Source organism: Colius striatus, chromosome 14 (genome assembly GCF_028858725.1).
Source record: "Colius striatus isolate bColStr4 chromosome 14, bColStr4.1.hap1, whole genome shotgun sequence".
Lineage (NCBI taxonomy): Eukaryota > Metazoa > Chordata > Aves > Coliiformes > Coliidae > Colius > Colius striatus.
Genome location: NC_084772.1, coordinates 20,201,171 through 20,222,897, shown reverse-complemented (window position 1 = coordinate 20,222,897; position 21,727 = coordinate 20,201,171). Strand labels below are relative to the sequence as shown.

General features: G+C 56.6%; 2 protein-coding genes across 2 annotated transcripts; both read left to right on the top strand.

Moving 5' to 3' along the window:
* Window positions 1–108: 108 nt before the first annotated feature.
* Window positions 109–3,641, top strand: LOC104551346 (cytochrome c oxidase subunit 4 isoform 1, mitochondrial). The gene is made up of 5 exons (XM_062007345.1): window positions 109–210; window positions 941–1,020; window positions 1,547–1,714; window positions 2,533–2,664; window positions 3,377–3,641. The coding sequence occupies exons 2-5, from the start codon at window positions 942–944 to the stop codon at window positions 3,511–3,513; spliced, it is 516 nt and encodes a 171-aa protein (XP_061863329.1). The 5' UTR covers window positions 109–210; window position 941; the 3' UTR covers window positions 3,514–3,641.
* A 1,701-nt stretch (window positions 3,642–5,342) lies between these two features.
* On the top strand, window positions 5,343–21,726 carry LOC104554260 (dual specificity protein phosphatase 22-A). The gene is made up of 7 exons (XM_062007497.1): window positions 5,343–5,363; window positions 6,921–6,954; window positions 7,904–7,986; window positions 10,373–10,422; window positions 13,306–13,380; window positions 13,753–13,924; window positions 19,654–21,726. The coding sequence occupies exons 1-7, from the start codon at window positions 5,343–5,345 to the stop codon at window positions 19,855–19,857; spliced, it is 639 nt and encodes a 212-aa protein (XP_061863481.1). The 3' UTR covers window positions 19,858–21,726.
* Window position 21,727: the final 1 nt, after the last annotated feature.

Here is a 21,727-nt window from a genome sequence, read left to right as displayed (position 1 = left end):
CCTCAGACGCCTCCCGGCCCCTCAGACGCCTCCCGGCCCCTCAGGCCCCGCTGCCGCCAAGCGCCGCCGCCGCTGTCGTAAAAGGCGCCGTGGGAGGGCCGCGGCCGCCGGCGGCAGTCCGCCCGCATCCCGTCAGCCCCCGCGGCGCGCCCCGCGCTTCCGCCCGGCGCCTCCTTCCGGCCGCAGCCCGCCGTAGAGGACGGTCGCCAGGTCGCCGGGCCGGGGCGCCGGGGGTCGGGCGGCGGGGCCGCGGCGGGGCCGGGAGCGGGGCCCGCGGGCGCGGGAGGCTCTTCCCGCCCGTTCCTACCCGCCCCGGGGGCGGTGGGTGGTGGGGGAGGATGGAGGGGGGCCGGGGCCCTGGCCCGGCGGGGGCCGCGGCGCGGGTGCGGGATCGGCGCTGTCGCGACATGCGACAGGAGGTGGGCGCGAGGCCTTGCCGCTGCGGGTGGCAGCGTGGCGGGGCTGCGGCCGGAGCCCCGCGCCAAGGTCAGGCGGGTGCCGCGGGCTGCGGGGGGGGGGTTGGGTCGAGAACGGCGGCGCCTGGGCCTGGGCCGGGGCTGGAGTAGAGCCCGTTAGCCGGGGCCCTGCCCGCGGGCAGCCCGGCGCTCGGGTGTTCCTGCAGGATATGTGGGATGCGTTTGCACTCGGCTGCTGAAACTGTTCCCGGGAGCCGTTTGTTGCTGAACAAAAGCACCTCGGAAGGTGACTCGAGGCTTGGGCTCGGATACAAGAGTCTGCGAGGGGAAAAGGGGCAGAGAAAGAGTCGTGCAAGTGGCTGCTGTGGGGGAATGTCCCTGTAGTGGTTCAGTGATGGGGCAGGAAGCTCCTAAGCCAGCTCTTCTTTTTTTCCCAGACTAGTGGGAAATGGTGGTGTTTCGCCTTTGCATGTTTGATGTCTTCATCTGCCACTGACTTAGCTGCTGGTGTTTTGTGCTGGTAGGATGTTGGCTTCAAGGGCATTCAGCCTCATTGGGAAGAGAGCCCTTTCCACCTCCATCTGCCTGAGAGCTCACGGACATGGTAAGTGGCAGATAAAATAAGGCTTTAGGGGAAGGGCACAAAAAGCTGCTGCTGGGGTTTGGGTGAAGGAAGAATTGGGATAGAGAGGGGTTGGCCTGACCTGGTGGCTGGAGGTCTGAGCAGGCTGTGCCCACAGGTGGCATCGTGGAGGTGGCAGGGGCTGAGGGCTCAGCAGAAACTGGGATGGCAAAGGTGTAGAGGATACTGGGGTGGGGAGGAGATGAGTGGGACAGCTGGAAATGGAGCTGGCTTACACATGAATCAAGTCACTTGGGGTATTACCTCTTATGTAAACCCCCTTCTGCTTTATTCTGATGTTCTTAAAATAGCAGCCACTTGAGTGCTGTCTTTTCCCTCTTCCTCCCTGATGAACACTTCACCTGGGAGCCTTTTTTTCCCCTCCTGGGTTCCTTCCCTGTCACCACCTCTGGGGTGTTTTACACTGTAACGAGTAAGAGCTGTTTGTGCAGGAGCCCCAAGCTTCAATGGGGATGGGGGGTCTCCTCTCTCTCTTCCCCCTGTGCAGCTGGTGTGGTCAAAGCAGAGGATTTCAGCCTCCCAGCCTACGTGGACCGTCGGGACGTCCCTCTGCCTGAAGTGGCCTTTGTGAGGGACCTCTCTGCTCAGCAGAAGGCACTTAAAGAGAAGGAAAAAGCCTCTTGGACCGCTCTGTCTGTCGATGAAAAGGTTGAATGTAGGTAGTGGGGGGCTTTAGGTGAGCCTGCAGCTCCAGGGATGGGCTCTCACCCTTGCCATGTTCAGCAGAGACAGCTTGCACTAGAAAGCATGGGCAGATCAGTGCTTTGTGTTCCTGGGGTCCTTGGTGCTGATTCCAAAAGCCTCCCAGGGGGTCTGTAAGTGCCTGAGGTCAGTTCAGGCATTGCTTCCTCTTCCAGCAAACAACAAGTAATGATGTTTGGTTCTTGATTCCCATCTGCTCTCAGACAAGCTGGGAAAGAATCTTGTTGGAACAATATAGAGTCACAGAATCGTTTGGGTTGGTTGAAGCTGCTGCAGTCCCAGCCCTCCCCTCACCCTGCCCAGCCCACCACTACCCTCTGTCCCTCAGCACCTCAGCTCCATGGCTTTGGGATCCCTCCAGGGCTGGGCACTCCCCCAGCTCACAGTAAAATACTTTTATGTTTAAGTGGTTGCAAACTGTTGTTGTGACACAGAAGCAAGAACCTGACCTGTGGCTGCTGTCACAGTCTGAAGGTGTCAAACTTTGTGGCTTGAATATTCCCAAGTGCTCTCCAACCCAGCTCCTGTTTTGCACTTGGGAACCTTGTGAGCCTCTGGACAGACGAGAATTCAGATGCTCAGCTCGGATTTGTTGAGAATCCTCGTGCTGGGGGAGCTTTGTGCCCAACAACCCTACTGGCAATTGGAGAGAAGGCAGCAGAGAGGCTTTTCTCCTTGAGTCAGGCTGTTCCCTTGCAATCAGCTTTAGGATTTGGTGTCAGGAAGAGTCCAGGGAGTGCTGTGAGGCTTTTGAACTTGTCCTTTCTGCAGTGTATCGGATCAAATTCAACGAGACCTACGCAGAGATGAACAAAGGCACCAACGAGTGGAAGACTGTTCTTGGCGGGGTGCTCTTCTTCCTCGGCTTAACCGGCATCATCCTCATTTGGCAGAAGCATTACAGTAAGTAGAAGCTGTGTGTGGTGTCAGCTCCTCAGTGAGGAGGAAGAGGAGTTGGTAGCTGATGAGATGAAGAGGGTTATCCATTAAGTGCTCTGAGAGAGGAGGGAGTTAGTGGGGTGTTGAGCTCCTGGTGACCTCCTGGCAGCTGCTGTTGGTGGCTCAGTGCTGGAGCTGTAACTCCACAGAGATCAGTGGGCATGTGGTTTAAATCTTCAGGAAGCTGACTCATGGAAAAGTGAAGGTGGTGGGAAGAGCTTTGGTGGGAGGAAGGGAAAGGAGGAGAGAGAATGGTGATGCACTGTTGATCCCAGAGCTTCCCTTCTCTGTGAAACCTGCTGTCACAAAAGCTTATTGCCACCCTGCTAGCAACCAGTTGGGTTTCTGCCACGCTTGGCTTCCTTCCTAGCTCAGGATCCTGCCTCCAGGGAGCCCTCCAGCTGCTATAAGGCAGAGCAGCAGTTCAGTGAGCTGCTCTTCCTCTCCAGCCCTCATCCACTCAGGGTGAGGGCTTAGGGGAAGGTTGTTGCCTTGGAACAACCCTTCACTGCTGAAGGGATTAGAAACTGGAGGTAGGGAGTGAGGGTTGAGCAGATGATGGAGGGTGTGTGGGATCAGCACTGGTGGCTTTGAGGGGAAAAAGCTCTCAGTCAGTGCAAGCTGCTGGCCCTGGGCTCGTGTGGCTCAGCCCTAACCCTGCCCTGTTGGGTTGCAGTGTATGGCCCCATTCCACACACCTTCTCTGAGGAGTGGCAGGCCATGCAGACCAAGAGGATGTTGGACATGAGGATTAATCCTGTGGAGGGTGTCTCTTCCCAGTGGGATTATGAGAAGAACGAATGGAAGAAATGAAGCAACTCAGTGGAACTTGCTCTGTTTGAACATGAAATGATTCCATCACCTGTGTGTGACCTCGTTGCTTATGTACTGGAACAACCTCTCCACTTACAGAGATGCTAATAAATGTCTGGTTAACTTGAGAGTTTCCTTCTCTTGGTCTTTGAATGTGTTTGAGATGGTGATTTGTAGTGCAGGTTGAGCTGCAGAGCCCTGCAGAGCTTCTCCAGCCCCTGCTAAAGCAGGTTCCCTGGCTCAGGGGGCACAGGAACGTGTCCAGGTGGGGTTGGGAACCTCCTGAGAAGGAGCCTCCACACCCTCCCTGGGCAGCCTGGGCCAGGGCTCCCTCACCTCAACACCAAAGGACTTTCTCCTTCTCCTGTCACTGGAGAGAACAGAAATAAGTGTCTCCCCATCCTGACACCCACCCTTTAGGTACTTGTCAGTGTTGCTGAGATCCTCCTGAGCTCAGGCTTCTCTTCCCCAGGCTGAACAGCCCCAGTTCGTGCAGCCTTTCCTCCTCACACAGATGTTTCATCCCCTCAGCATCTTGGGAGCCAGTTTTCTGCCTTTGGCTCTTCTGGTGTGTCCCCAGGATTTCATAGAACCATAAAACCACAGAATCACCACAGTTGGAAACTACTTTCAAGATCACAGAGTCCCAGCCCAGCACTAACCCCTGGCCCTCAGCACCTCAGCTCCAGGGCTGGGCACTCCCCCAGCTCCCTGGGCAGCCTGGCACAGGAGCTGACACCCCTCTCAGGGAAACAGTTGTGCTTCAGCTCCAATCTCAACCTCCCCTGAGGTAACTTGAGGCCATTTCTGCAGGCAAACTTCTGCCTTCACCCTGCCTACAGGGCTGCCAGGATTTTAACCCCCCCACCTGTATTTAGCAGCCGTGGTGGAAAGCTCTGGAGGAGTCTCACCTGCTCCTGAGAGCCTGATGAGCTGGGGGCTGGGCAGCTTTCCCCTTGCCAACAGAGAAATTGAGGGAAGGTTTGGAGGTGAGATCATCTGCTGGGAGTTTAGCCATGAGCTCTCCTTCCTGCACTTGCAAGATCCCTTAGGGAAGGTGTTTGTGTCTGGGAGGCTGAGGAGGGTGTCAGGAGGATGACAGAACCTCTGGCAGGCAGCTAGTGCTGCTCTGGGAGGGAGCTGTCGGGCTGAAAGGTGCATTTGCCTTGACAACTGATGTTTTGAAGCACATGCTGGAGTTGCAGCCCTGCTTTAGAGCTCCTCTCATCTCCCTTCATGGAGGGAGAGTGAGATGTCTTATCCTCAGCCCTCCAGCAGCTGCACATCGCTCCTGCCACACTGTTTTTGCAAGTGCCACTTGAATTCTGCTCCTTTGAGCCTCCTGGGAGGGACTGGCATGACTGGGAGAGAAACCCTGCTGAGTGCAGGGCTCCTTCCAGCCTGCAGCGTCCCAGAATGAAGCTGGGTGAGAGTCACTGGGACGAGGGAGTCATTCCTCCCAGGAACATGCTGCTCTTTACCTTCCCTAAAAGGTTTTGAAAGCCCCAGGGAGCCAGGGAGAGAAACCTGAGCCTCACCACAGCCCTGGATACTTATTTCAGCCTCCCCTGTCTAGCACCAGCCACTCTCTTCAGTCCTCTTCACCTGGCAGGGACCTGCTGGAGCAGCCTACAGCCGGTGAGTGAGTTGAGTTTGCTGAGGCTCTGCAGGCTCCCCTCCCTCACGCCCTTGGCAGAGAGATGCATGGTTGGAGTGGGACAGATCTCACTCTCCTGTCTTGGATTTTCAGGTGTTTATTTGCAGGTATTTACAGGTAGCCTTGGATACTGAGAACCCACCTGATTCCTGTCCCTGAGGGAAGAACACCCATGGGGAGTGGAATGAGCAAGGTACTGGGGCAGGGTTGGTGGGATGGTGGCCAGCATGTCCTCCTTTGGCAGGACCTTTCTGCTGTAGGCCAGGGCTCTGCTCCTTCTCAGATCACCACAATGCCCTAAATGCAACTGTTTGCATCTGAACTGTCTTGTTCCCCTTTGAAACTTCAAGTGCTTATGAAAGGGAACTAAGCAAGCAAACAGTGATCACTGGGTTTATACCCAAGGTGATGAGCCAAGTGCCTGTGGGTGTTAGAAAAGTGGTGGTGGCTTTAAAACCTTGTCCTTTGGGCAGTGAGGCTGTGGTATTACCATCTCCAGGGCTCAAGGAGGTCCCTGGGATGTGTCTGTACATGACAGCCGTGCTCTGCAAAGGCTGAAACGGGGCTTTTGCTGCTGCTTGTTGCTCAGCTGAACTCCAAAGAGGGGGATCGTTTTCTGTTTGTATCCTTAAATAACTGCTTGGTATGTGTGTTACCCAGTTTAAAATTAGACTCTGGGACAACAACAGAGAGATCAGATGAGGGCAAGCTCTCTCTGCTCAGCTCTGGTGATTTAACACAGGGATTTCATCCTGTGCAACTGCAGCCCCACCTGTAAAGTGGCTTTTACAGCCTGGCTGGTGCCACCAAACCCTCCTGGGGGGCCCAGGGGGCTGGGTTGGTGCAGACCCGTTTGTATTGCAGGATCCAGCTTTGACTGGATGAGATACAGGGCTCAGCATCCCCCTTGCAGCACTAACAGCTTGTGCTCAGCTGGGCACAGCTGAATCCAGGTGTCTGCACCTCAGGAGTGGGCTGGGAACGGTAGTGATGGGCTGGATGTGACCCAGTGCTGTTGAAACCCCTTCAAACCAGGTGTCTGCTGCCAGATGGGTGCAAACAAGTCCAACTGGTAACCAGTCCTTCCTTTCTGTGCCCCTGGGCGCTGCTCTGGCAGGCTCTTACACCCCATCAATACTCTGAGCTGCCCCTTTTTCTCCTTCATAACCTGCCAGCAGCGAGTTGGAGACCAAATTTGACAGCACTTGCTGCAACATCCTGGCTAGAAAAGTGTTATAAATAGCCTGTGCCTTCGTCTGTCTGTGCCCAGCTGGCAGAGGCAACCTTTGAAACTATTTACAAGAGGTGATTGCTATAGAAGAGCAAAACAAAGCCGAGCTGCAGCAGGGCTGCTCTGCTGCCAGGAGCCAGGGAGATGAGGAGGGGGCCCGTCTGGAGCCCCACCATGAAGGAGGAGCCTGGGGTGGGCTGAGCCTTTTGGGGAGTCCAGCCCCCAGCACTGCCTTTCCCACAGCGTTAGGACCCCATGTGAGTCCCTTTCCACTCATGTGCTGAGTTCTCCCGAGCTCTGCCCCCCTCGGAGGGCTCTGGGCTGGTGGTTTGAGTGAGCTCAGCCCTTGCATGAGGATGGTTCAGTGATGAGGTGCTTGGCTTGTCACTGCCTGGGGACTTTGGTGCCAGGTGCCTGAGTCCTGCTGGTACCCTGCCTGCTGCTCCATGCTCCCACCACATCAGACACACGTTGTGCCCAGTGCCCTCTAAAATCTCTCTCCTTTTTGTCACCTCTCAGATTGTCAAAGGCCTTTACCTGGGGAACATCCGTGGTAAGTGCCCTCCCTTGCTCCACCTCCACCTTGCTGTGGGATGCCTGGGCAGCTGTGGGGGCTGGGGGAACCCTCTCTCCTTGGGACTGGGGCTCTCAACATCTTCTGGAGATCCAAAGCCTCCAGAAAGCTCCACCCCAATCACAAGAGGCTCTGTGCAGCTCTAGCCCATGGGGATGTCCATGGGGAGCTGTGGTCCTCAGCCATGCCAGAGCACAGGGGAACCCCTGACATGGCTGGAAGCCTCTCCTGTGTTGAGAGACAACACGTATATGTTCAAGAAAAGAAAAACAGTGAGAAGAACGTGTTTTGAGGTAGAGTTTTCTTGTTTACATGTGACTAGAGACCCAAGGAAAGCCAAATCATCTTTTCATTCTACCTGGCGTCACTTGGTGCCTCTCATGGTTCAGTCTGGGGAACTTTTGATACAAAAACCAGAGATGAAGTACAGAAAGACTGCTGCAGAGGTAGAGATCAGCTCTCTTGTTGGAAGCTTTAGATCAGGCAAGAAACAATGGGCTCTGGCCATCCTGAGGGGTACAAGTTATGCACTGGGCTGGGTGGATTCCTCTAAAACGTGGATGGTGAAGCACAAGGGACAATATTTACAGAGACAATATTCCCCTGAGACAATATTTACAGCAGGCCAATGCTTGGCTTTCTCTCTGGGACCTCTGGCCCCATGGGGAGCAGGGGGAAGCTTGGGTTTCCTCCAGCAGTGAGGATACAGTAGCCCTTCCCTAGTTAGCAAGGGAAGCTCTGGTTTTGGGGGTGAGGGCTTTGGGAGGCTGCTGAATGCACAGTATCAGGGGGATTGCTTTGAAGGAGCTGCATCCATCTCCTTTTCTGCATTGTGTAGGGTGAGAGGCAGTGGGAAGGGGGTGGTGTGGGGGACCAGAGCCTGGAGGTGATGGATATGGGCTGCTGCATGTGCTGTTCCTGCTTCCAGACTCTGAGGATCAGGAAAACCTGCTGAGGAACGGGGTGACACACATCCTCTCCATCCACAACCGTGCCAGGCCAGTACTGGAGGTGAGGAGCAGGCTGGGGGGAGCTGGGGAGCAGGAGTTGGGAAGGTGCAGATGGGTCTCACACAGTTTTCTCCTGGTGTGGGGCAGAGAGGGGAGGAGCAATGCTGGATTTGCACCCATTTGCATCAATTTGCACCGCGGAACGTCGAGGCTCAGCCAAAGAGGCTCAGCGCTGCCTTTGAGGAGACACGGGAGCGAGGTGTTTTGGGGGACACAACCACTTCCTCAGTGGTTTTTAGGGTGAAGGTGTGCAGCCACAGAGCCGGGGGGGGCCGGGACCCGGCGGGTGCCCGGTGCCGCCGCGGGCAGAGCCGCGAGAGGGCGGCGGAGCCCCGCGAATGACGGGACGGGACGGGACGGGACGGGACGGGGGAGGGGAGGGAGGAACAACGGGACCCGGAGCAACCCCCCCGGCTCCAGGACAGAGGCCCCCGGCCAGCCTGGCTTTGCCTGGCCGGTCGCACGTCCCGCTCCCCCTCCCCAGTCCCTGCCTCACTGACCCCGGAGCGCTGAGGATTCGTCGGGCTGTGGATGAGGGAAACTGAGGCAGGAGGGAGCTGCCCGGTGGGTTGATCCCAGAGGTACCAGATAGGTTTTATTGCTCTCAAATCCCCGATGGAGCCTGCAGCGGGAAGAGCAACCCTGTGCAGGGGATGCTCAGGTCAGGATGCTCGTCTGACAGCCAATGGCCACGTCGTGCAACTTGCACTTCATCCCTGTGTCAGAGCTGCTGGCAGCTCCCAAATGCTCGGATGCTGCAGAAGGTGAAGGGCACTGCTGGGACCCTTCATCCTTTGGGGCCACGGTGAGCAAGGTACCCCAAAACCCACCAGCTCAAGCCTCTTCCCCCACTAAGGCATTGAGTAATGTGGAGGGGGGGAAGAGAGAGAAGGAAGGAGGCTGCATGAAGTCGGTGTGGAGAAACGGCTGGGGGCTGGAGAGGGGGCAGCAGCTGGAGCTGGGGGGGCTCGGGGCATGGCCAGACGGGGAGCAAACCGCACGGAGAGCTTACAACATGGAGCAAGGCAGCGGGCTGCTGGAAAGGGGAACCGGAAAGGCACGGGGGGCGTTGAGCAATGTGTCAATCACAGCCCGAGCTCGGGAACCGCAAACCCCAGCCCCGTTCCCATGCGTGGCTCAGCACCCCGGGGCAGGATAGGGCCGGGCGGCCCCGCGGGGAAGGGGAAGCCGGGGGGAGCCCGGCGCTTCACCCGCCGTCAGGGTGCGGATCCACTGGGGTTTGGGGAGGAGCAGGGTCGCTTCGGCTGGTTGGCACGGCAGCTTTGCAGGCACGGTGGCCAGCGTGGCACGGTGCAGCCAAGTTTTGAGAAGCCACCAGCCCATCAGCGCCCATCCTACAAAACCTGCCGGACTTTCCTTTGCCGGCCCCGGGGAGCTGCGGTTCTGCCAGGGCTGGGCATGAGGAAAACAGCTCTGTAGCCCCTCCTCAGCCTCTCCGGCAGCTTCTCCACGCAGAGAGGAGCTGGCTGGCATGGCACGGCGGGCTGGCAACTGGCACATGGCTGCGGGAGCGCGGGGGCGAGCCCGGGCCGGGGCTGCAGGGAGGATGGAGGGGGCGGAGAGGCGATGCACGGGAACGCCCGCCCCCGCTCAGCCTCGCAACGCGGGTCTTTCCAACGCAGAAATGTCCCCGTGTCCGTCCTGCTTTACCCTTTCCCTTCTGAAATCACCGGCTTTTTTTTTTCCAGCCCTGGGCTGGAGGGAGGCAAGCCCGGTCCAGGGGGATGCTGCGTGGGTACAGCCTCGGGGAGAGCTTTTGGCAGTGATGTTGCAGGAGCTGCTGGAGATGGGGCAATCCCTAGGGCTTGGCTTTTTAGCCCAGGCTGGCAGGATTTCCACTCATCTCACTAAGGCAGAAAAAAATCACCAAAACACGCCCTCCCTCTCCCTCTTCAAATGGAAAGGATCTAATTTTAACTCAGGGAGGATCAAGGAAGCAATGTTAGAAAGAAAAGAAAGTTATCTGACCCATGCTAACATGTGGCAGGATGATTTGTTGGGTATGAATAGGACCAGGAGGAAATAACTCCTTGATGAGAGTGACTTCATCAGTGTGTGTTCACACACGTCTTCCTGATGAGACACACTGGTCAGGGCCCTGCAAATGGGGTGGCTTGGTTTTGGGGGGGCTTCTGGACATCATAGGGATCCCCACAGCATGACCTCTCCTCTGGGCTGAAATGGGGGGGGGTTGGAGATAGCTTGGGGTGGGCTGGATGTGACCCATCACAGCTCTCCCTGTCTCCTGAAAAACAGATTATGACTTTCCCCTGACTGAAGGGTCAGCTGGGGAGAGGGAAAAGAGAAATGGGGGGTTCTGTGGGTTTTGGGGGTATCTGACTACTGCAACCATCTGTGTCTTGCAGGACATGACCTATCTCTGTATCTCAGCCTCAGATTCATCCAGTCAAAACCTGTAAGTTGTTTGCTACCCCTTTTTCCTCCCAGCATCACGTGTTGGTAGTTGTCAGTCAGGAAAAGCTCAGACTCTGCAGGAAGAGCCTCATCAGTGGGGCAGAGTCTAGTTGGAAGCCTGTATCTAGTGCAGTCCCTCAGGGGTTGGTGCTGGGACCTGTGTCGTTCAATCTATTCATTAATGACCCTGCTGAGAGAACAGAGGCACTGGCAGCAAGTTTGCTGATGATACTAAACTGGGGGCAGTGGTTGACACCCCAGAAGGCTGTGCTGCCATTCAACCAGACCTAGACAGGCTGGAGACTTGGGTGGGGAGAAATCTAATGAAATTCAACAAGGGCAAGTGTAGAGGCTTACATCTGGGAAAGAACAACCCCACGTACCAGCACAGATGGGGAATGAACTGTTAGAGAATCCTGATGGACAGCAACTTGCCCTCATGGCCAATGGCATCCTGGGGTGGATCAGAAGGGCTGTGGGCAGTAGGTCAGAGGGATTCTCCTCCCTCTCTACTCTGCCTTCATCAGACTGCATCTGGAATATTGTGTCCAGTTCTAGGCACCTCAGTTCCAGAAGGACAGGCACCCATAAACCATCCATTGCAAGCAGGACATGGGTGACTCCAAGGGATTTTTCTCACCAATCAAACCCTGAAAAGGATCAAAATTCAATGCCCAGGGAGTGGGCTGAGCCCCACCAGCCCAGGCGCTGGTTTTCCAGCATCCTCAGGAGCAGACATGCCCGGGGCTGGGATTCTGCTTGCTCATGCTCTTGCTGAGCAGAAAGAGAAGCTTTACAAGAAAACCCTGCCTCAGCATAAACTAGGTTGGGGTTTTTTTTTTGGCTCCTTTCATTTCTTTGCATTTGTGGCATGTCTACTGAGAGGGGGAAAAAAAAGCAGCTAGGACTGGCTGCCGGAAGGAAGATTATTCAAGGAACTATTTTCTGCTTGTCAGTGTATGCCTTGGATTTCACAATCCTGGTGAACTTCATGTCCTGCAGAGGAGATGCTTATGACTCGGGACCTCAGTGGCTTTGAGCATTAGCAGGCTCCATGCCCAGATGCCATGCTTTGAGGATGGAAAAGCATGGGGAGAGCTTTCCTCTGGCTGCCTGTCTGGGGAAAAAAGACCCTGTGGAGTGAGTGAGGATGGATGAGGTGGCTGAAGGGTTCACCTGTTTCCCTCTGAGTTAGGAGAGTGATGCTGTGTGCACAGAGCAGGCTGGAGCCTGTGCCCATCACCCCTTGTCCTGTCACTGGCCACCACAGAACAGCGTCACCCCATCCTCATGACACCCACCTTTTAGGTACTTGTCAGTGCTGCTGAGGTGCTCCTGAGCTCAGGCTTCTCTTCTCCAGGCTGAACAGCCCCAGGGTCTACAGCCTCACATACATGTTCCATCCCCTCAGCATCTTGGTGTCCTTGCGCTGGCCTCTACAGCAGTTCCCTGCCCCTCTTGAACTGGGGAGCTTGAGAGAGAGCTCTTGAGTCTCTCTTCATGGGTAACAGACCCCTCTTCCCTGCTCTTTCTGAATTTGTCTTTGATTGGTCTCTTATAATGTTCCAGGGGGTGAAGAACATCCCCTATGATGGACTGTCAGGGATGGAGGAGGTTCTGGACAGTTCTGCCTTGTCCCCACAGCTGGGAGTGAGCCCCTGGGGAGGGACATGGGGGGAATCACTCAGTGGTAGCTCATGTCTTGGCTTCTGAGAAATCAGGAAGGCTGTGCCTGTGCACACCCAGCCTGTCACGAGGAGCCAGAGGAAGTCCGGCCCCGGGGCACCGCTGGTTCCCGCGCTCCCTGCCAGGCAGCTCCAAAGGGACCCTCTGCTCCTCCTCCTCCTCCCCAAAAAGCTGTGTCTGTGTGGTCAGGGAGTCCAAGTTACCCAGAATTAGGTTTTCTGCCTCAGAACCGTGCTGAGGCTCAGTGTGGCTGCGAGGGTGAGCAGGGATGGGCGGCGTTTGTTCCACTAAGCAGCCAAAAACCTGCCTCGGTGTGAGCTTTGGGAGGTGCCCACTGTCTCTGGGAGGGACCAGCAGCAGCTTCCAGCATCCTGTGCAGTGGTGAGAAGGAGGGATGTGTCTCACCAGAGCCTGCATAACCCTCCTGCAAGCACCCACCTCCATCTCATATTGCTGAGGATCCAGGCCAGAGGCAGAACAGCACTGTAGCACGTTGCAGCCCGAAATCTTTGGCTCCCTGACACCCTGTTTGGCTGAGAAACTTGCTGGTTAGATTCAATGTGCTCCCTCTGCCTTGCTGGGACTTACTGGTTATGCTTTGAGGAATGGAGGCAGCTGTCAGGGTGTTGTTGTTGCAGCCCCACTTGCCTGGCATGGGCACCTCTCTGTGCCCTCCTTGGGATGGGAAAGGGCTGGAGGGGCTGCTTGGGTTGAGGAGAAGGGACCTGCAGGCAAATTGCCTCAGGAGCTGTCTTCTCCCTGCCTTGTTCCCTGTCAGCATCTTTCCCTTGGGGGGAAATGGGTGGTTTTGGCATCATTTGGGAATGAGGGGTGAGCTGATGGCTCAGGACAACCTCTGGCATGGGGCTGTGCGTGTCCCTCGGGCACAAGATGACACCTTGCCCTGGGAGCTGTCTCCATGGAGCTGTCTCCAAGCTGGTTTGGCTGATAGCATCACTCCACTTCTGATTCCCTGAGAAGCAGGAAATCCCCTGGAAAGTCTCCCAGATCATTTCCTTCCTGGCAGATGAAGATCAGTCTGTCTGCCTTTGCCTGGCAGAGGAAGGATCTCTGCTCCTACCCCAGGCTGGTGGGAAGTCCTTGGAGGTGACACATGACTGGTGTGGCCAGGGTGGCCTGATGCCTTGCAGGGGTGAGCAGCCCTGCCAGCCTCACCTCCCTGCCTCTCTCCTTGCAGGCTGCAGCATTTTAAGGAGTGCATCAGGTTCATCCACGAGTGCCGTCTGAGCGGGGGAGGCTGCCTGGTCCATTGGTGAGAGCTGCTGGCGGGGTTTTGGTCCTGAGGGAGGTGGGGATGGGCTCCTCAAATGCCAAATGTCCCTTGTGGTAGGGAGGAAGAAGAGGAGAAGCCAAGGAACAGCAAGAGGTTGATAGGGGAAGGTGTTGAGATCCATGGAGATGGGTGGGCTCTGCACTGAAAACCTGAGCATCCAAAGAAGTGGGACAGGGGGAGGCCACCTGCCTGGGGCCACCAGCAGTGACTCCCTGTCCCTGTCCTTATCCCCACCCACACCACCCCTGCTAGCACCCCAGGGAGACAGGCTGTCCTTGGGGGAGTGCATGCCATGGATGTCCCTTGGGTGGCAATAGCTGTCCCTGACACCTCTCCCTCCTGCTGTTGCAGCCTGGCTGGGGTCTCCCGCAGCACCACCATCCTGGTGGCTTATCTCATGACAGTGACAGAGCTGGGCTGGGAAGGCTGCCTGGCTGCCACCAAGGCCCTCAGGCCCTATGTCAGCCCCAACACTGGCTTCCAGCAGCAGCTGCAGGACTACCAGCTGACCTTGCTGCAGGAGGTAAGTCCTGTGGTGCTCACATCCCTTTCTATCCAGATTCCTGCAGAGCTTGCAAGCCTGCATGGGCTCTTTTGCATGCAGCTCTCTGCTGGGGCCAGCTGTTTGCCTGAGCTGCCCTTTGTGGGTGCTATTTATTATCTGGGGATTTTGGGTTTTGCATGCAAAAGAAAAAAGGAAAATTAAAGCCAAAATAAAGAAGTGCCTGTGCATTACACGAGTGCACTTGCAAAAGCTCTTTAAAGCCCCAGTGCTTTTCTAGAGAGTGCAGTTGTGACAGAGTAGGAGAGATGAGTGAGTTCCTCTCAGGAGCTCAGGGCTGGTTCCCAGGAATGCAGCACAGCAGGAGCTGAGAAGGAGGAGAGGAGAGGGAGGAAGGCTCTTGCTTGGGGATGTCTGGACATGCTGGGGCCTGGCTGGGCTTCCTCTGACTGCAAACCCTTTGCTTCTAGAGGCAGAAGACACACGGGAGCAAGTGTTGATGGAGAAATTCTACCCCCCACCAAATCAGGCAGAGCAGCAGCTTTTAGGACAGCAGCTCTGGCTGAGTGGTTCCCAGCCTGTGCAGGGGAGGGATGATGTAGCTGAGCCGAGCTGGATGCTGGCAGCAGAGCCACAGCAGCGTGTTTACTTGGGACAGCACTAGTTGCAGAGATCAGAGCTGCACTTTTGACCCAGAAAGCCTTCAGAAGCAAAGGGAAAGGCCTTTAAAAGCACAGCTCCCACTCAGCTTCTCGGCTGCCCTCCAGCTTCCCACGCCAGGCGCTGCTCCCGTGCCCAGCCCTGGGCTCTGCAGCAAAGGACCAGCTCCAAAACTGCCCTGGGAGGACACATGGGCCACAGCTGGACCTCTGCAGGGAAAGAGTAACCCACATCTGCTGTGTGCAAGGCATCTCACAGCCCATATCACCCCAGAACTTGCTTCCATCCCTGGAGGCAAAGTCTCCCCATCCACTGCAGCCATGAGCACTGTGCAATCAGAGAGCCACAGAGTGATTGTGGTTGGCAAAGCCCTTGAAGCTGCTGCAGTCCCATCCCCGCCCAGCCCACCACTAATGGCTCTCAGCACCTCATCTGTGCATCTTTGCAGTATCTCCAGGGCTGGGGACTCCCTCACCTCCCTGGGCAGCCTGTTCCACTGCTTAACAACCCCCCCCAGGGGAAAAGCTCTTCCTCATCTCCAATAAACAACCCCATGGCAAATGGCTCTGGAGACCCCATGGTCCCTCCAACCACATCCAGCAGGTCCAAGAGGGTTTCCCTCCTCTCAGGAGAGACAGGGACAGCACATGGCGCTGGCCCAAATGTCAACCCCTTCCCTGTCACCAAGTTCCCTTCCCTGGTGCCACAGGGAGTGGGCTGATGCTGTCACATGAGGGACAACCCTGGTATCACCTCCTTGCACAAACACCCACAGAGGAGGGAGGAAAATGGTCCAAGGGATTACACAACACCCGAGGTGCTGGAGATTCCCTGTGGGGTTTCCCCCAGCCAGCCCAGCTCTCCCCAGCCCTTCCCATGCTCTGGCAGTGTCCCAGCCCACACCATGATGTGGGGTTTGCTGTGCCCTCCCTTCAACCCAAGCTTTTCGTCCTGCTCCCCAAAATCCAGCCTGAGCTCAGGAGACTCTGCACTTTCTCCCCTTGCCCTTAGAAGCTGCTTTTGCATCATCTCAACGTTTTGTCTGGGGGCTTTGAAAATACCAAAGGCAGAGCCAAGAGTGGAGCTGCTTGGATGTGTGGGTATTTTTGCTCTGAGCTGCCTTTTCCTTGAAACATGCCCCATTCCTGCCATGCAGCCTCAGGGAGGAAAGCTGCCCTGGCCCTAGGGGATGGACTGCTGAGAACACAGCCCCAGGATGAGGGCTGAGTGCTGCAGTGGGGAGGGTTCTGCCATTACTCACCCACAGCTGCATTTAAAGAAGGGGAAGAGCCTGAATGGATGCTCCAAACCACCCCAGTGATGCCCTGCACCCAGCTCAGCCCTTTGCAAGAGGAAGAGACTTAGAGTCATAGAATCACAGAATCCTTGGGTAGGAAAAGACATTTAAGATCATCACTCCCCTCACCCTGAAATGACTTTCAAGATCACACAGTCCCAGCCCTGCCCTCACCCTGCCCAGCCCAGCACTGACCCACATCCCTCAGCACCTCAGCTCCAGGGCTTTGGGATGCCTCCAGGGCTGGGCACTCCCCCAGCTCCCTGGGCAGCCTGGCACAGGGGCTCACACCCCTCTCAGGGAAACAGTTCTGCCTCAGCCCCAACGTCAACCTCCCCTGGGGCAACTTGAGGCTGTTTCCCCTTGTCCTGTCATTCATTACTGGGGAGTAGAGACTAGTCCTCCACCTCCCTGCAGCCTCCTGTCAGGGAGTGTCAGAGAGTGCTCCTGTCTGCCCTCAGCCTCCTCTTCTCCAGGCTCAACACCCCCATTCCCTCAGCCCCTCCCCAGCACCCTTGTGCTCCAGCCCCTTCCCCAGCTCCAGTGTGTCCCATCCCTGGACACTTCCCAGCCCCTCAAGTGTCTTTCTTATGGTCAGGGGCCCCAAATTTAACACAGTATTGAAGATGCAGCCTCACCAGCTCCAAGTAGATGCAGGCAGTGAGGAGACTGGCCAGGGGTCCCACAGGGAGGTGGGTGGCAAAGGCATTTACCTGTGTGACCAGGTGCCCATGGGACACAGTGCCACATGGGTCCTGTGTCTTGCTTCATGCCAGGCAGCAGTTGGCTGCCTTACCTTGACTATGGGAGGTCACAGCTTGTTCCTCTTTGTGGCTCCAGGGTGTTTCTCCACATGTGCAGGTAGGATGTAGGAGAAAGGGCACAGTGAACTGAGCTTCAGCTCTTGCTGAGGATAGAAAAGAGGTTGAGGTTCCCCATATAGCCCAGCTGTCCTCCTGACAGGCAGCAGTTTGGAAGTGCAGTGCTTGGGAGCACACCCAGATGAGGGCTAGGCAGGCTGCTCAGGAGGAAAAGCTTCATTCCTTGTTGCTTAAAACCTGTGAGGAAGAGGTTGGTCCTCCTGGGGACCTCCTCCTTAGGGCTGTGGCTGAGCATCCCTTGGTTTTCTCAGTCTGGAGCAGGGACTTCAGATGGGACCTTGGGAGGCAGAAATGGGGAAGATGCTCTCTGGGACTGGCCAGCCAGCCCCTTGCCACACGCCGTGTGCCTCAGGCATGCAGCTGTGGTTTTGAGCTGGCAAATGGTGCTTATTGGGGCTAGATGGATAAAGAAGGAAGGAAGGGACCAAGAGAAGCAGCAGGATGATGGGTAAGACTAGAAAAGGAAGTATATGAGCACAGAGCAGACAGCATAGATGTGAGAGAGGGCACAGATGGGCATTTGGGTGATGGACCTGTCCTCTCCCTGCCCCAAGGTGCCTCCATGGTGCTGGCATGCTGTGGCCAGGCTGCCTTTCCCCCACTCCAGTGATGGCCCAGATAGAATGGGTACTTGTGGCCCCAGGAGAGTGGAGGAGGGCAGTGGGTTAGTGGTCAGTGCTGGAGGAAACAGGCTGTAACCACTTCTTGCTCTGACATTACAAGGAAATGCCTGACAGCAGCAGCCTGGTGCTTCCCACGTCCCCTGCCAGCTCCTTCCCTCCTTTGCTGGATGGTGAGAGGCAGCTCTGAGGCTGGGGGGTGGGTGCTGAGCCTTGGTGGGTGCTGAGCCTCGGTAGCCAGGCTGCTCTGCCCATGGAGCTTCATCCTTCTGGATGGTTTGCATGGGAGGGATGTTCCCCCAATGAACAGCTGCCATGGGTGCTTGCTCTGCATCCTGTCCCAAATCCTGTCCCAAATCCTTTGGGACTCACTTCCCAGGGGTTGTTTTCTAGCAAGGAATTCAGGCTTGGCTCTCAGGAGCTACCCCAGCCAGGGCTCATCCTGCCTGCAGGCCACAGCCTGGTGACTCCCACAGGCTGAGGGGGTGGATTTGGGAAATCCAGACATTCCCAGTGGAAATCCCCTCTGCCTGAGCTGATTCTCCCTGGCTGCAGGAGGAGAAGGCAATGCCACCAGGGTCAGCCTCAGACTTGTTCCTCTTGCAGCTCATGGTCCCTGTGCCTGTGTCAGCTCCAGCAGGACAGGGCTGAGCTCCCCATCCCATACCTTTGCTGAGGGATGCTGCCCTGGCACCCTGGGAAGCTGGAGCACATTGTCTTGGGGGTGCCAAAGCTGGGCAGCTTGTGGGTTCCTCCATGCCTGCCCCAGTGCAGGGGCTCTGATGCCTGGTCCCTCTCTGCACCTGCAGGTTTCTCATGCCCAGTTCTATGCCCTCCACCCTTTTCCTGAGGTGTTTGCTGTTGCTGGGCACGCTCCTCCCACTCATCCCAGTATGTCCTGCTTGCAGGAGCAGCTGGTCCTCAGCTGTTTTGGATGACAGCAAAGCCCCTCCTGCACCCCACCAGCACTGAGCAGCTGCCATGGTGGGTCCAGGCAGAGCTGCCCATTCCTGCCCACACGCTTGGACACTCCAGTCAGGGTCATTCTGCCCATTTCTTATCCCAACAGCAATGGAAAGCATATCTACCAACCATCTCTTGCTTCCCAGGCCCTCAGCCTGCTGCCAGCTGGCCCTTGGCCACTGGAGCTGAAACAGCCTGGCTGCAGCAATGGAGGGGGGATGAGCCACCCCCCAAACACCCAACAGTGAGCAAGATGCTCTGCAAACAAACCTGCCTCAGCATGCAGGAGCTGACTTGGCTGGGCAGCTTGTGGCAGTGGGTGCAGCTCGTCCCCACGCTGCTGTGGTGGGGAGGAAGCGTGGGGAAGCTCTGCTTACAGGAATTTGGGCACAAAAGGAATAGCAGCAGCTTCTTGGCAGTTAGGAGTAAATAAAGCTGCTGTCCCAGCTGCAGCCAGCTGGTGTGAGAGGCTGAGGCTGCTGCCAGCTCTCTGGGTCAGGCTGTGCTGGGCTGGGGTTGTGAAGAGTGCTTCTGCTGGGGGAGAATCACAGAATCATTGTGGTTGGCAAAGCCCTTGAAGCTGCTGCAGTCCCAGCCCTCCTCTCACCCTGCCCAGCCCACCACTAACCCACAGCCCTCAGCACCTCAGCTCCAGGGCTTTGGGATCCCTCCAGGGCTGGGCACTCCCCCAGCTCCCTGGGCAGCCTGGCACAGGGGCTGACACCCCTCTCAGGGAAACAGTTCTGCCTCAGCCCCAACGTCAACCTGCCCTGGGGCAACTTGAGGCTGTTTTCCCTTGTCCTGTCATTCATTACTGGGGAGTAGAGACTGACCCCCAGCTCCTTGCAGCCTCCTGTCAGGGAGTGTCAGAGAGTGCTGCTGTCTCCCCTCAGCCTCCTCTTCTCCAGGCTCAACACCCCCATTCCCTCAGCCCCTCCCCAGCCCCCTTGTGCTCCAGCCCCTTCCCCAGCTCTGTGCCCGGCTCTGGCCACGCTGCAGCCCCTCAATGTCCCTGTGGCAGTGAGTGAGGGGCCCAGCACTGAGCACAGCCCTGGAGCTGCAGCCTGTCCAGTGCTGAGTCCAGGGAAAAGCATTGCATCTCTGGTGTGCCGCTATCTCTGGTGTGCTGTGATCTCTGGTGTGCCATGTGAGCTCCTGTGAGCTGAGGACCTTTCTGCCTTTCTGCTCACTGGCTGCTGGGGATCCCCCAGAGGCTGCAGCTGGGATGCAGCAGGCATTGCCCCTGCTCAGCTCACTGCTGTCCTCTGGAGCTGGGGATGTCCCACTACCTGGTGACCCTGACAACCTGTTTTGGCTTTGTCCCATCAGTACCGCGCCTGGATCCGCCGTGACTATGGCAGGAACCCATTCAAGGACCAGGAGGAGCTGCAGTGCTTGCTGGCCCAGCAGGAGCAGAGGCAGAAGGAGCAGCAGCTGGGCAGCAGGGATTGCTCCTGGCTCCATCCTCCAGCTCCCACCTACCCGCTCCCGTCCCACGCAGGTGGCAGCAGCAGCAGATGGATGAGCGGATAAGCAGCCGGCTGCTCGCAGGCAGACGCTGGCCCTGGGGCTTGGAGAAAACAATCCTTCCCTTTGCCAGGTGCCCACGGGGGTTGGTGTCTGGGACAGCAAGCAGCCAGTGCTGGCATCAGCTCCAGGCTCGAGGGCTGGAGTGGGGGAGTCAGGACTCACAGGTCATCCCTCTGGCTGCTGGCTCCCTGTACACGTCTGGGCAAGCCGGGTAGTTGATGATAGTGTCACTGCACAATGGATTGTGGCCACTTTTCCATCACCCAGAGCAGCAGCAAGCCCCAGCCCTCTCTCCAGGAGCCTGGTACACAGGCACTCCTCCAGCAGAGCACAGAGATGCCAACACAGACCTTGGAATGCCAGGGTGGGATGAAATGGGGAGAGGCCACGTTGTCTTCTGCTTTGTTGTGAAGCTGGGGCAGATGTAGCCTGCAAGGCTGCTCCAAGGAGAGGGATGGATCCTGGGTTGTGGGTGTGCTGCTGAGCCCCAGCTCACACCCTGGGGGACAGGGAGAGCAGCCAGAGGCTGAGCTGCTCATGGGGCTGCAGATGCCCCTCCCTGTCTTTGGACTTCCCTGGGCAGCTGGTCCTTGGCTGATGTCTGTGGCATTTTTCTTAACCCACTCCCCCTGGGGAGGGGGGAAATCCAGCAATGCCAGAGACTGCCCATCCCCACTGCCTCCATTCCCAGAGCCAGAGTGGTTTTGGGTTTCTTCTGATGCCCAATCTGAGCATCCCTGGTTGCAAAAGAAGCCAATTGTTTGATTGGACTCAGCTGACCCACACACCAATTTAATGCTGCTCCTCTCCTACAGCCTTTTTCACACTGAGGATTGCATGTGTCCCTTTTTTCATCTCAGACTCATAGACCATGTTTCCAAAGGTGGGGCTCACTTCCTTCCTTTGCCAGGACCCCCCCCATCCATCCTACAGGGAGGGTCTCAACCCATCAACACAGCTCTGGGATATTTACACCTTCAACTCTTTCAGCTTGGCTTTTTTACTGCAAATACCTTGCCAGCCTTCTCGACAATATCTCTTCTGCAATCTATTCCAAAGGGAAAAAAAACCATCAACAAGGCATTGAAATTACTTCTAGGAATTCCCTTAATGGAGATTTCTGGGTAATCCAAGTGGGAGTGACTCACCCAACTCCTAATAAAGAGCAGAGTGATTGAAACCATGAGGATGGTTAGTCTTGATTGCTGGTATTCCTGGTGGGAATGGAAGGATGGACTGACATGACCACTCCATTCCTGTGTCCTGTTTCCTGTTTTCTTGATGAGAACCACCATCAAAAAGAAGAGTTTTAAAGACTCAATGTTAAAGAAGACATATGGGAGCTTTTCCTTGTCTTTTTTAGCCTGAAAAAGGGTCCTTTTGGCTGTTATTCTCCGCGGAGGTGTGCTGTGGTTCATGCACAGGGAAAGGATGTGATCAAGGACCCCAAATGCTGCTGATGGAGTGGACTTGAGGGAAGCTGAGCAAACTGGGTTGATATGGGGTTTGATGCCTCCATTTATCATTTTAGGAAGGAGAAAAATGGAACTTGCACACAGGAAAAAAAGAGAAGAAAGTTGGTTTCTGGAGTGACTGGGAAGTCATCAGAGGTGTTGCCTGGGGGGATTGTGGTGGCTCCTTGGGAGGTTTCCAAACCCCTCTGGATGTGTTCCTGTGCCCCCTGATCAAAGGGAACCTGCTTTAGCAGGGAGTTGGGCTGGATGAGCTCTGGAGGGTCCTTCCAACCCCCACTATCCTGGGATTCTGTGAGATGGGATGAACAATGATCAGGTGTGCAGTAGGTGTGACAAGCTCTGTGGAGCACTGCTGGCCCATCACCTACACCAGCTGGGATGGTCATGTCCCTTCCCAC